This window comes from Pongo pygmaeus, chromosome 5, assembly GCF_028885625.2.
Source record: "Pongo pygmaeus isolate AG05252 chromosome 5, NHGRI_mPonPyg2-v2.0_pri, whole genome shotgun sequence".
NCBI lineage: Eukaryota > Metazoa > Chordata > Mammalia > Primates > Hominidae > Pongo > Pongo pygmaeus.
In genome coordinates this window covers 52,365,903-52,381,061 of record NC_072378.2, presented here as the reverse complement: position 1 = coordinate 52,381,061, position 15,159 = coordinate 52,365,903, and the positions used below count along the sequence as shown (strand labels likewise).

The following is a 15,159-nucleotide window of genomic DNA, read 5'->3' as shown; positions in this document are numbered from 1 at the left end:
TGTAAGGTGGAGAGAAAAGACACATGCACTTTAGTAATTTCAGGATGATTTAGTGCTGAGATACATGGAACTGACTATTGTTTATATAATTGAAGTCTCCCCAGGCTTCCCTGAGCCTGCTCAGCCTGTGGATATTTCAATAGTGATAAAAATTTTACTGTCTGCGGCCCCCAACTCTCACAAAACCTTCTCCCCTTTTTAGCATTTCTGCTTGCTTGTTCTAGGTGTTCTCACAATGTGTTTTCTGTGAGTTCATCTGTCTGCCTTAGTCACCATGAGGCATCTTTCATGTTCTTTTCCTCCTACTTTGGCTTCTTGGTCATTGTTCTCCATTTAGGAAGGTAGTAGGGGCTGCCTCATCCCTGCATCTACTGCTGGTACCTGCCATGAGAGTACTGAACACATGGATTTGAGGGTGTGGGCTTTCATTTAAAACCCCAAGGTGTATGAGTGTACTGTGTCCCGTGATGAAATGTGGCAACTGTCTCTGCATGCCGCTCAGAGTCCCACCTGATCAACTGGACACCAAGACATTGGGGTGCTTGTTTCTCTGTCTCATTTGTGATTTTGTGCATTCAGGATGTATTTATGGAACACTTATTTTATGCTAGACACTGTGAAAGGCATTGATGTTGTGACAGTGAACAAACATAGGTATGGTTTTTGCTGTTGTGTTTAGTGGGGGAGACAAATTCTAAGTACAGAAATAGAGGCCAAATTGCAGTTGTGTTAAGTGTGAGAAAGGAGACAGCCATGGTGATATGACAGATTATATACAGGGTTTGCCTACTCAGCAAGTCTTGGAGGCTTCTCTCAGGATTAAGTTCTAAAGAATGCAGCAGAGTGAGTTGGTGAGAGAATCTCAGGTGGAGCAGCATCAGGTGACAAAGCCACCTGGAGGGTTCCTCCAAATTATTCCCTCAGGTTCAGTCATAGGTCCTTGTGGTCAAGAGAGAGAGCCTATATCTGAGATTGACCCCATATCTTCTCTGTCATCTTCTTTTCTCCCATCTGTTTCTTTGTGCAAACTTCCTCCCCCACACAAAGCAGCTCAAATAAATGGCCCACAAGCTACCCAGACATGCTTGGGAATTCCTAAATCCCAGATGTACACACAGATTTTGCTGAAGGAACGATGTTACTGATCACTACGAGGTCTGTAGGAGGAAGTGAAGATGAAGTATGTTCTGAAATTCATTGAAAAGATCGGGCTTGAGTTGTGCTTTAAAAGGATAGATGAAGAGAAAGAAGCAAGGACACGAGTGGAAAGGACAAAATTGACAAAAGATTAGAGGCAGGATGATCCTGTTAAATGAGAAGAAGTAAAGAGACTGGGCTTCTTGGAACAGAATTTATTAAGAAATCAGAGACCATAAAGTAGGGTCACATTATGGAAAGTAAAGTCAAGCAGGAAATTTGAGACTTTGTTACTGAGTATTGCAGGAAAATACTGCAGGTTAATGGACAAAGAAGAGATGTAATTAAAATAACTTAGCACAAAATTTGTTTAAAAAAAGAACATAAGGAGGAATAGTTAAAGGAATAAAAGCTGTTTGCAAGAGGGTCTAGCTTAGATAATTATTACGATAATTTTAAGATGGTAGTAGCTCATCTAAATGTCAATATCTACTGTGTAGCTAGAAATATGAGGCCAACACTCATTAAACATCCAGGCTTGATGTTTTAACCATACACATAGAGATGTTATTTTTGCAATGAGAGTGCATAAGTTGTAAGATAGTTTTACTGCTTTCTAGAGGCTCTGTCAATATTTAAAAAGATGTAACTTTTTTGTTAATAGTTTAAAAATGTACTTCAAAGATTATCTGTGAATTTTTTCATCCATTCAGAGTTGACCATTATTTATAGGAGTAATTAGTTGAGCTAGACCTTTGTGGTCTCTACTCTTGGTTCTGCCATGTGTAGCTTGCATGTTGACAGTCACATAGCAGGTGTTTGTTGCATGTTAATTGAGAATTGTGAATATTGATCACAGAGTCTGACGGCATTTTGTCTTGGATAAACATTTTTCTATGCTTGGTAGAGATTTTTCTATGTAGACATTCAAGAACGGGTTATAAAAATTCACATATATATGCATATACATATAAATAAATTTTATTTCATTTTATTGTTTCCAAGGGTTAAGATATACAAACAAGAAATAAAATTAAAATTATTTTCTTTTGGGATGATTTATGTCTTAATTTTCACCTGCCCTATAATTAGAAATTTTGAACTCTGTACATTTTTTTAAGACAAAATTATTGCCCAAGTAAACTTCAGAAATTACAATATTAACCCAGAGACCTTTCTGAACCTAGAACATTATTGGTACAAGTGCTTATGCACAGAGAGACAAATAAATAAAGAGGAAAGTTTAAAATAATTTGAAAATGATTTATTGTCAGCCACCTCTGTAGTTAGAGATTCAGGTATTATTACTTTACTTTAGTACAACAAGGGAGGACAGTAACTTGCTGTGGGCTAAAGGTAAATTATCATCCATTGCAAAAGAGGAAGGAAATGTACTACAGAAAGAGGAAGGAGTAGGGAGTAAGCCATGTGTTTTCTGAAGTATTCAGATAATGCCTTGAAAAGATCTGTGCCTTGACCCTTGCTGGAAAAGACTAGAATAAACTGTGAGACAGATGACTTTCTTGAATCTTTGATAATTAGATATTAGCATGCTGGTATGGGGATGGTCAGGTGGGTAGGCTGGAGTGTACTACAAACGAAGTTATCTTGAACCACAAGTTCCCCTTCTTCAATTGCATTTAGCAGTCCTATGTTAGATAGGTCTAGTTTTTAGAGTTTGAAGGGATCATTTAATACACCAAGACTTATGACAACTCTAAGAGATAATTTTTGGTTTCCCCTCTATTTTTGTTATTTGTGAAGTCTTCATATTGGAAATTAGTTATGGCGGTCTATGTCAGAAAGTCTAATAACCACTTGTTTTTACTTGGAATAAAAAAGAGGTGGTAAAATTTCATCCTCAAACAGTGTGACACAGAAAAGGAAGAGAAAGGACTAACACATACTTGGGGTCTATTATGTGGTAAGATCCAAGCTAGATGTTTCATAGGTATTATTTCATTGAATCTTTCCAAAATCCTATGATGGAAGACCCTGCTACTTCTGTTTTTAACTGAGGAAACTGAAGCCCACTTATCAAGTTTATTACCCTAAAGAACAGGGTTAGAATATGACAAGACCATGATTCAAATATAAGTGTAATCTGACCACAATTCTTGTGCTTTTTACACATTACTATTCTCTATTCTGGCTTACTTTTATTGACTTCTTTTTACAGATAAAAAGAAAACTAATGTCAAACAAAATAAAACAAAACTAATATAAAAAAATTGGTGCTTACCTATCCTGAAGCTTGCTTTTCCAGGTCTTATTTTATGGGATTCTTTGGCTAAATAACATCACGTTTATTAATGATTAAATTAATCATGTTTTGATTAATGATTAAATTATCTGGACAACTTTTCCTCGGGCTGCTTTAGGTTCACTACCAGAAGTAATTGTCACCAGTCTTCGAGCAACTGCCCATGCCCAAGACACAGTGTTGGCTTTAGAAGATGCTGTGGACTGGCACCCTGGGGATGAAGTTGTCATCATCAGTGGAACAGGTGTTGAAGGTGCCAAACCGATGGAAGAGATTGTCACTGTGGAAACTGTGCAGGATACAGACCTCTATCTTAAGTCACCTTTGAGGTACTGAGTGTCAGCTTGGCTAAGTTGACATGGAAGAAGATGAGATCTTAACTGTGTTGGGGTCTGGACATTTGTATTGGGGTCTTTCAATGATATATTTCTTCTGCTTAAATAATGGTAGACATTTTAACAAGAAAATTAAAAAGCATGAAATGTTTTGAAGATTTAGACTTTGTAAGTTAGTTTGTCTTGTGAGTCTCTAGAACTTCTGTCTTCCACAAATGATTAGGGCAATGATCAGCATAGTTTCTAATTTTCATGTACTTGTGTCTATAGTTCACTATTTGGTATTGAGTTTCTAAAGAAACATGAATAAATCCCCAAAGGAAGAATTATGTTAATCTAGTGGCTTATTATTCTTAGTAAGATTTGGAGTGATGTCCTCAGTTCTATCATCCTCTTTTTTTCCCCCAGATATTCTCACAACTTTACAGAGAATTGGGTGGCTGGAGAGCAGCATATTTTAAAGGCCACTGTAGCTGTGCTCAGCAGGAGTATTACCATACAAGGAAATCTCACTAATGAGAGGGAGAAGCTGCTTGTTTCATGCCAGGAGGCCAATGCTCCAGAAGGTAGAAGAGTGTTTTGTTGGAAAGTCCAATGAGCAAAAAAGAATATTCTTACTGTCTGATGATAGATGGCATTGCTGTCGTTGACCTCTTTTAAAATAGAATAAGCCCTTAACCTTTGGATGCCCATACTTTTCTGTAGTTTTCAGAATGCTCTTGATTGTCATTTCATCCTCCTCCCTGCCCCACTGCCCAATAGCCTTGTGAAAAAGATAAACAAAAGACAAAAGAAATAAAATATTATTTCTCTGGGGAAAATATTTCTATTAAAGAACTAAATCTGAAGAGTTGAATTACATTTCTGGGTTCAATGTTAAAATTCCAGGCCACTTCTAAGATTCTCAGGAAAGCCATATGCCAGAGTTCTGGGCTCAGGCAGCACATTCTTACTGATTAGACTCGTAGGGCTCCCCCATCCCCTTTTTGGGATTTGTTTTCTGAGTGAACTACCACATACTTTAGGTAAGTGGTGGAAAAATTCAATTTATCTTCTAGTAGAATAGCAGGCACTGAATCACATTGATGTGCCTATTAAGCATCTATTTCAGGGATGGTTAGTTTAGTAGGTCATGTTTTGGTTTCCCAGGCTGTAGATTATGAGGCTTTCACATGTTGTGAAGACATCATTTGTCAACTTTGGTCCAGGATGGTGTGGGTGTCAAGGATGACTTCCAGGCATGAGCTCTGGATGGATGATGAGGCTATTTGCTGGGATGGGAAGGGGAGCAGGTTTTGGGGTGGGAGAGTGGCAATCGTGAGTTTAATTTTGTATATGTCGTAACTGAGATGCCAGGCCAGCGACTGTGTAGAGATGTCTGGTAATGTGTGGAGCCTGGAAAAAAGGTCAAAGGGAGCTGGAGTTAAAGATTTGAGTTGTGTCTAAATATAGGTGCATGTGAGTAAAATGTTGCCATGTGGTTGGGTGTGGGGAGTTGTTAGAAGTAGAGAGGCAGTTTGGCCTCACCTCCCTCCCTACAAATCATCTACTCACAAATGTGTCATTCTAAAAAGAATGTTTGGTTAACAGTGGGTTCACTTCCATCAACTGCCCAACTTTATCAATTCTGCAGAATTGGGATCTACATTCTATTCAAACTTTCTTGGGATTCTGAGATCATATTTTGCCAAATGTTGCATTTGATCATGCTGCAAGTGAGACCATGCTTCTAGGTTTAAGCCATTATAAATCTGTTAGCCCCAAATGGAAAAAATCCTTGATTTCATCACAAATCTTAAATATAACTACAATATTCTCAAAGTAAGTCATTCCTTTTCTGTGTGGGGCTGGAGTGTGGAGCAAGGTAGCTGAATTTAATAACACAAGGCCTGTCCATTTGAAAATCTTATGGATCACTGGCAAAATAATCAAATTGTGATAAGGCATACAAATATAAATATCTCTTCATTCACCTCTTCTCTGGGTGAATCCAGCAAATGACTGGATTCTGAAATTTACTGTGATATGATACAGTGTTTTATATTATTGGTGCTTCTTTGGATCATTAACATGAAAAATCTTTATTATCCATTGGAGAGATGATTTATTCTCCAGATTAGTTTGTACCACCAAATGCCATGTATCAACAGAAGGTGCCCTGGATCTTGAGGTCACAACATTTTGGTAGCAATAGTAGTTGTGTGTGTTAGGTCCAGGTGGTTTGCTGCCCTCCCTGGCATTCATAGTTGTGTGTGTTAGTTCAGGTGGTTGCTGTCCTCACTGGCATTTGTAGTTGTGTGTGTTAGGCTCAGGTTGCTGCTGTCCTCGTTAGTGGCACAGCTGAGGAAGTAGGTGTTGGTGCAGGAGCTGCTCAGTTGCTTCTCTGGAGTCCTTTGACATTTCTGTGGTAGCGTTATTGCTAAGTCCCCAAACCATAAAACAGCACAGTAATGGGGAAACCTCACTGGACAGCTTACGATTAAAAAGTGCTGTTATTATATTCAGTGCTAACATGTCTTTCCTACAATTATCAACCACAAGAAGGTCATTTTATTGCACATTTCCTCCAGAGGATCTTTTAGATTGAAATAAGCATCTATTTAGGTTGGATTTGTGGGTTATAGTCTGACTCTTTGTGACAGTAATTAAGGTGATTGATTTGGGAGTTTCTTGAAAAAATAGAATGAAGGCAACATCATGTCCTGTTTATCAGATCTTTTAATTAATAATCTACAGAGGAGAATCAAAGAAAAGGGGAAATAAGATTATTAAATGAAATAAACAGTAATGGTTTTTCCTTGGTACTGACAGTACCTTTCAAACTGGGAGATTTGTCTGAAAGCATGTTCTACATGCTTTAGGTTCTCTGGACTTTATTTTGCATTTCAGGTAATCTGCAGCACTGTTTGTATTCCATGAGTGAGAAGATCCTGGGATCCAGGGATATGGGAGCCAGAGTGATCGTTCAGTCCTTCCCAGAAGAGCCCAGCCAGGTCCAGTTGAAGGGAGTGCAGTTTCGAGTCTTGGGGCAAGCCTTCCATAAGCATCTGAGCTCACTCACTCTGGTGGGAGCTATGAGAGGTAAGGGGGTCCGAATCTAGGACCTTCTCATGTTTCTTTCTCCCATGTTTAAGGCACTACATGCATGGGGGAATGATAGATGATATGTAGGATTTGAGGGATTTAGAGATGGATAATTGTTATATTCTAGGTCTATGGTTCCCAAACTTTAGTATGCCTAAACAAATCACTTGTGGAGCTTATTAAAATTCAGAGTTACAGACCTTACCCCAACAAATTCTGGTCTAAGGTAGGCTTAGAAATGTGTATTTTAAATATACAAACCTTTTGATTCTGGAACAAGCAGTCCAGGGAGTCCACTTTGAGAAGTATCACTATAATACAGCACACGAGAGTGAACCACACAATCCTGTGTTTTGAATTCTGTCTCTACCACTTACTAGCTTTGTGACCACAGGTGAATTGGCATTACATTATCAACACTGTGGGAGTCCAGGCACTTCTATGTAAAGTTGTCCTAAATCAGAGGAATCTTTTGCCTGGGGAAATGAGGGGGAATGGGCTGAAACCCAGGTGCTTTTTCTGGGAATGAGGAGCAGTTACATGTGCAGATCTTGGCCAGACATGAAGATATAAGAAGGGAGCAGGAAACATCAAATTCAGGTGAGAACAACTAGGTGAAAAACAAGATCAGAATCAGAAAAAGAGAATATGACCCAATGCACTGATAAAAGTTCTAAAATCAAAGTTGAATGTAGGAACATCCAGGGAACAACTCATTACCAAAAGCTGATATGCAGAGAATCACAGAATGGGGGTGCAGATGCCAAGTCAGGAGGACAGCGGCTCCATTTCTGAGTGATCCTCCCCATTCATCAGCACTTTCAACACCCACACATTCAAGCTTTGCCTTCTTTAAAGAGGCTGTGCCCCAGGGGTTCAGAGGTTGATGCCTGACAAAGGACATCAGGGCATACTTTGTGGTTCAGGTGGCTCTTGAGAGATGCTAGGATTCTAACAGGTAATTGCAGAGTAATCCTTGAGGTCATTGAGGGCAGGATTCTGAACTGCCAGAAGCAACATTTTCCTTCATTTTCAATTATCTGCATGCTAAGGAAGTCTATTTATTCTCATTTTTCCAATCTTTTTAAATTTATTTGAGTCATTTCAGAGGATGGCTCCTCATATGGCCTCTCCCCTAGTGCTTTGGATTGATTAGTATCTTTATTTCCTTCTCTCTGGTTCTTTGGTCAGCTGTGTATAGTACTGCAGGATATTTGACATGTGGCCAATTCAGTAAAAAAGAGGGTAGCTGTCACAAATAAGTTATCAATTGAGCATAATCAAAGCCCTTCCTTGATCAAATTTTACCTAACCTATCTCTCCCACCTCCGTTTCAATCAGAGTAGCTGCACATTCATCTATTTTTATAGATATTTTATATTTTAGGTTTTATTTGAAAAAGAGTTCAGTGCTTAAAAAATAAAAGTTTGAAAATACTGCATTAACACATTTATTACCTTTAAATCCCTGTTAAAATGCAGAGGCTAGAAACTTGTGGAATGCTCATCAAGGAATCTTTTATTGTTTAACACCCAGAAGCCCCTCATGTCCTATGCAGCTAATTACTCCCAGCTACCAGAGTTAGAAAGCATTGGGATCTTTGAACAGTACTTTTTAAAAAATTTAATTTAATTTTAAGTTCTAGGATACATGTGCAGGATGTGCAGGTTTGTTACACAGGTAAATGTTGCACAGTACTTTTTAAAGGTTGACCAATCCCAGTATTCCGCCCATAAGAGCTGCACAAACACATAAGTACTTACTGGTTGTTCACATGGTCAGGCCTATTCTGTTTGGGTGATATGGTGAAGATTCTGTGCACCATGGGCAGTGTTTTCTAGAAGTAGATATGGATGGGTTAATTTATTGGGGTGGATCCTTGATGAGCAATGTGAGGACACCTAGTAGTAGGAGAGCTGAGATTGAGGGGAATGTGGAGATCCAGTGTCGATAGTGATGTTAAAGTTGAGAATTTTTTGGATAGTCCCAATTTTAAAAGTCAAATTATTCTGTAAACTAAAGTAACTTTTCTAATATCCCAACACTTGGCATCTGTATCTTTCTCACTACCTAGTAATAATACAAAGCTCCCTTCTTAGGATTTATAGTTTAATTATTCAAATAATGGATTTGTATTATTTTAATGTCAGTTTCCTCCATCAGAATGCAAATACATGAATTCAGAGGTTACTTAGTTTCATTCTTCTTTATGTTTCCAGCACAATGCAATGCACAATTCCTGAAACATATAGTTAATACTCAGAATTGTGTATTCGTTGACTCATCTAGGCCTCATAAGCAGATCTGGGGATCATAGAATATGCCTGTGGAACCAGTGTAATGATTTTCCTAATTGTCAATTTTTTAGCATAGTAGAGGATAGCTTCCTCTTTAGTTTTATAAACCTATCCAGTTCAAATGTGACAGTCATGATCCTCAGGCCAACCTTTGACCTTGCTTACAGTTAGGAATGAGTCTCTGTCTATTTTGGGCCAAGAATATTATTGCCTGATAAATTATAAATATTAATTCACAGCTCCGGGTTTCAAAGATCAAGGCTGGCCCATAAGCAGTGCTCTTCACGTTATCCTTAACTTCTCATCTGCTGTATTGTGATGAAAGCTGATACTAAAGATGATAGCCAGTTGGAAATCTTGACAGCCATGAGTTCTTTTATTGTTTAGACATACTTTGTCTTTCTCAGATTGTTTTTTTTTCCTAACACTTGATTGTTGAATTTCACCCTTTTTATTATTGAGGCCCATTGGTTTGAGTTACCCATTCTCTTAATTTGATTGCTGCTTCTAACTTCTTATCTCCTGAGTTTCATTATTGTGTGGGAGAATGTCTTTAGCTACAGTGTAGCTTGCTCTAAATATGGTCAACAGAATCTCAGCAGCCATATCTAATTTTTACTTTACTCTTTCCTATTCAGAGTCTTTCATACAGGGCTGCACAGTGAGGAACTCCTTCAGTAGAGGCCTCAGCATGTGTGGGACCTTGGGCCTGAAGGTGGACAGTAATGTATTCTACAATATTTTAGGTCATGCACTGCTAGTTGGTAAGTAAAACAAGCTTGTTTAGTTTCTGCATTCTTGAGTAGGACACAGTTTTTCACAATGAATTCTCCCCAAATTTCTAATTCCTAATTTATAAAAATAATTGGCCTTAATGATCACTAGAAATGGGCTACAGTAAAACATTCTAAATTTAAATGTAGTCATCACTGATTGGCTTACTAAACTTTACCTATAGGATACTGATCTTTTAAAGGTTAGTTCAGGTTAATAAGTGTATAATGGGAAGTTTTAAAGTTTACTACCAGTAATTTTCACAATAATTCTAAGTCACATACATATGTCTTTGTATAGTCTTACAGACTGTCAAACTTGGATGGATGTTGGCCAAGGATTTAAAAATCTGGAATTCTCTTCTTAATAGAATTCAAGCTCCTGTGGCTTGCTGAAGAAGCCCGTGTTTCAGAATCTTCAACTGATCAACTGTATCTACTTCTGTTTCCTAAAGTTCATTCCCCTTGCAAAACTCAGAATTATCTTTAAAAATCTCAGATTGCATCATGTCACTTCTCTCCTTTGAGATTCTTATTGCTTTTAAAATAGAATCCCAAACTTTTCACCAGACTTAAAAGATCCCTTCAATGATTTTGTCTCTGTTAACTTCTGTAAACTTGTCTTGTTCTTTTTCTCTTCCTCCATACTCTAGTGACACTAAAATATTTTATTTTAGTTCCTTCAAAAGACCACACTTTTTCCTTCCTCAGGGTCTTTGCACAAGCTGTCTGGCTCTGTTCATGCCACTTACTCTTCTCTTGCAAGATTCTTTCTCCCAGACAAGTCCTTCTGTTTAAGCTCTTTAAGCGCCAATCAGTACTTCTTGATTTAAAATTATATACCACATTTCTGGTCATCTGATTAATGTCTCTATACCATCGGATTTCTTGAGGACATTGTCTCCTGAACACTTAGCATATTAACTAGTGCACTGTAGATCTACTAGTTGAAAGAAATGAATGAATTAAGGAACAAAGGGTCTCTAGTTTTATCAGAATAAAAAAGTAAATCAGAGGTTTTCACTGAAAGTAAGAATATAACTGTATTTGTTAAATACTGTTTGATATTTAATTCTATAGTATCATCAGTGGGAAAATACATGTTTCATTTAAGAACAATCTGTTGAGATAAAAGCTATAAAAGTTCTATCCTGAGATGGAAACTGTCTAGTGAGAAAATATGAATCAGATACATTTGCTTTAAAACATACTCTAGCTCTAAAAGACAAAAAACTAAGGGTAACTGAGGTGATCAGGTGCAGAAAAATCTTTTGGTTAGAAAAGGACAGCCACAGGGAAGTCAACTAACAGATGTAGGATTGACTTTATTTGTTCCTATGTTTGTCCGTGCAAGGGAAAAGGTGAAACATCAAGGAGAAATTGAGAAAGGTATCCTAACAGTATTACCTTAGCAGAAAACAATTATGTGGAATAGATATTAACTACGCAAGGAAGAAAACCTGTAGGAGGAATTTAGCCTTTAGTGCTTGAATGTTGTGAATTATAAGCTTTTGACATCTATTGTATTACAAGTGAGGGAATTAAAATTTTTGTTTATTGATGTGTGGTAGGTAAAGCACTCAATCTCACACATAACAAGTATGCAAACCCAGACCCATGAAATGGCATGAGGAAGCCCAGATACTTAAAGACTTTGTAATGAAGGGTTCTTTGGGGCTGCTCTTTATTGATAGCCCTTAAGTGACAAATTTCTCTATTAGCATGGCCCATGCTTGCTCTTCTATTCCAACCTCAGTGGTTTGGGTGAGAAGGTCCTAGATGTTGTCCATCCTGTTCCTACAGGACATTTCAGATTTTCCAAGGGAAGGTGAGAGCATGCAGATAGCAGGTGGCCAGTTTGAACAGCTAGGAATGGGGTTGGTGTTGACACAGGATATGTGGCACTTAACAGTGGAGATAGTCACTTAGACTCCTCCTCAAAAGTAAAACAGATCTATTTTTCTGTTCTTGTTATTTAAAATGAACTTCTGATTCCTGATACTCTAGAACTGAAGAGTACATAAGATCTGTATCTCTTTCCCTGATTTACGGATAAAAACACAAAAACAAAATCAAAACAACCCACACCCAAAGAAGTAGTGTTGCAGCATCTCTTGTTTTCCTAAGTGACATAAAATATGCTCAAGTAATGGGGTCTTTTGTTCTCAGGGACATGCATGGAGATGAGATATATCTCATGGGAGGCAATTCATGGAAGGAAAGATGGTAAATATGTAAATTGATTTTAAATCTATTACAGTGTATTTAAAATTGTCATATATTTTATAGACAAGCCTGATGGCAAAATGTTAGGTCTCTTAAGTGTATTGTGCATACTAAATATTTTCTAAATATATATATATATGAAATGCATTATGTGAACTCTGATGTGTATTAGTAGAATCAAGGGTGTTGAGTTGAGTACATTTTAATTATGTTTGTGGATCCCCTGGGTTTGTTGAAACATTAGACTGGTCAGGACATGGAAATATAATAAGAAACAACGTGATCATCCGGGTTTCTGGTGCCGAGGGACTCTCCAATCCTGAGATGTTGACACCATCTGGCATCTATATCCGCAGTCCCACCAATGTTATAGAGGTAAGATCTTCAGCTCTACCAGGAAGACCAGAACCGAGAGGGCATAAAGTTCTTTCTCCATCAGGGGTGTCCAACCTTTTGGCTTCCCTGGGCCACACTGGAAGAATAATTGCCATTGGAAGAATTGGGTCACACATAAAATGCACTAACGCTAATGACAGCTGATGAGCTGAAAAAAATTGTAAAACAAATCTCATAATGTGTTAAGAAAGTTGATGAATTTGTGTTTGGCCACATTCAAAGCCATCTTGGGCTGCATGAGACCTGTGGGCTGCCAGTTGGACAAGCTTGCTCCAAAAGTTCTTTAAGGTGGCAGCGTTAGTGGTGGTGTGGTATGAAATGTTTACTTGCTGCATATTAGTATCAAGAAAATAATTATAATTTTGCATTAAAGAAGTGCTTTAGGATAAATGTAAGCATTCCTCTCAGGATTTCTGGAAACACTTTTTTGAAGCAATAGGTAATGGAGCAAAACAAAGTAGATATTGATCATTTCCTGGTCATTTAGGTAATGCAAACTAAAATATCTCCCTGAACTATCCACTCTGGATGCTGATTTTTGTCTCTCTTGATTCCAATACCAATTTCTTATTAAACCTTCACTATCTTACTATGTTAATGTGGCCATATTTTGTCCTTTAAGACTGTTCAAAACTGAGACATGAGGTGTATAAGGTCATGTCAGATTCCAGGAGGATGAAGTCCACTTCAATGACCTTGATTTTTAAAATCCCATTATTTAGTACAACTTAACATTGGTTTCTCTTGGCACATTTCTGTTTAAACATTTAAGAAATTAATTTTTGAGGGGACAACGTAGCTGTAGACCTGAGTGAACAAGTGCATCAGAGTAGTGGCAAGCCATTTCGTTTCCCCTTTTCTAATTATTTTATCCCATGGCTCATCTATCAAAGGAGTTAAGGGCCTCACTCTTCCAGGGAACTCCTCTGAGCATCCACTATGTCATTATGCTGAGTTTCTAAGGTACTCAGAGGATGAGCTTCTTTCTCACTGATCATCTGTTTTTAATTACCTTCAGCTGAATAACCCCTAGTAAAAGTAGTGGTTATTTCTTCAACCTTCCTTAGATTCTTTATTATGTTTGTTCCAAGCACAGCACTTACACACCATTTTAGGTGCCTAATGGGAGTGGCTAATATGCCAGTAAGCAAAGGAAGCAGAACTACATGGACTGTAGGAACCCAGACCCAGGACAGCTGGAGCTGCATTTAACTTGTTGGCCACTACAGGCCAAAAATCCTAATGATAATTAGGATTTTTTTGTTGTTATTTTAAACTTTTAATTTTGAAATAATTTCAGACTTACAAGAAGCTGCATAAATAAAAGAGTTCCTATGTGCCCTTTCTATGTCTGCAAGCTTTTGGGCTTAAGAAACCATGTTTTTGTGTACTTTTCTGGGTAGCATAATGTTGACTACATCAAATGCTTAGAGGAAAGTAAACCCTCAGGGTTGCCCAGCTCACCCTGCTGTGTGAAGCTGGAATGTCCTTGTCTCACTGGGTAGTATGTGGTCTGCTGGACAGGAGTGCTGGCCACTGGCTGACAAGAAGAAGGGTTGAGCTGGCTGCAGGTGCAGAGAACCAGAGGGTAATCTGCAAAGCTGTGGGTTGTGTGAGCCTTTGCAAAATGACCTGTAGAATAATACCCAGTCAGCAATGGAAAAATTGAGTCTACAACTAGCTGCTTGCTCTCCCTCCATGCTTTCCATTTCCCTTCATTTACTTTCTTACTCTTGTATCTGCTTTACAAAATTAGAAAAAAAATATACAATGTATATGTTTTGAGAATGGAGTTTTAGGTTAAACTGGTAATGTAGATTCATTAGGTATATTCCTGACATATTCATCCTTGGTGACCTTAAAGTTCTAACTCTATTTTCGTTAGCTTTTAGACGCTAGCACAATGTCTAAAACATGGTAGTTGCTCAAAAAAATGTATTTAATATAACAAATGAAGGTATAAATCTATAACCAAATTATATGGGGGAAGAAAAAGGAAAGTAAAGAACAAGTTTCAAAGTCCTAAAATCATTTTGATGACTGAAAAATAAGTTTAGTCAGTGGAAGCATTTAGATTCTGTTGGGCTATCAGCATTAAATCTTGCAAAGTCAAGTCCAGTTTTTCAGTTGTGCCATTGGCTTTCTGTTATTTAGTCTTTTTTTGCATTTTATTGTCTGTGATGTGCCATTACTTAAAGACATAGGTGATAACTGGGTATATGTGAAAAAAACCTACGTTCCCTAGGTGAGTCTCAAACTCTTGGTCTCAAGTGATCTCCCCACTTTGGCTTCCCAAAGTATTGGGATTACAGGTGTGAGCCACCATCCTTGGCCGAGTTAGTGTTAATTGTGTCCTGTATGGATGATATACAGAGTACTTTGAAGAACATGTTTTAGAAATATACCTTTATTCCAGAGGGATAATAAGGAGGCTTCCACAATAACAAGGTGTGTGTGTATGTGTGTACATGTATTTGTGTGTATGTGTATAATATGTGGAACAGAAAGAGATGTGATAGAAAATTGTGATTAATTAGGATTTTTCTTTGTTGTTATTTTAAACTTTTAATTTTAAAATAATTTCAGACTTACGAGAAGCTGCATAAATAAGAGAATTCCTATGTGCTCTTCATCTAGCTCCCTCCAAT

The 15,159-nt window shown here is 37.7% G+C and overlaps 1 protein-coding gene across 1 annotated transcript in view; it reads left to right on the top strand.

Moving 5' to 3' along the window:
• The window catches only part of PKHD1 (PKHD1 ciliary IPT domain containing fibrocystin/polyductin), a 477,573-nt gene that overhangs the window by 173,714 nt on the left and 288,700 nt on the right, over nt 1-15,159 (top strand). The window contains exons 37-42 of the mRNA XM_054492265.2: nt 3,519-3,729; nt 4,144-4,301; nt 6,625-6,816; nt 9,755-9,880; nt 12,059-12,115; nt 12,360-12,490. Of these exons, the coding sequence (XP_054348240.2) occupies nt 3,519-3,729; nt 4,144-4,301; nt 6,625-6,816; nt 9,755-9,880; nt 12,059-12,115; nt 12,360-12,490 (875 nt within the window). The remainder of the gene's footprint in view (nt 1-3,518; nt 3,730-4,143; nt 4,302-6,624; nt 6,817-9,754; nt 9,881-12,058; nt 12,116-12,359; nt 12,491-15,159) is intronic.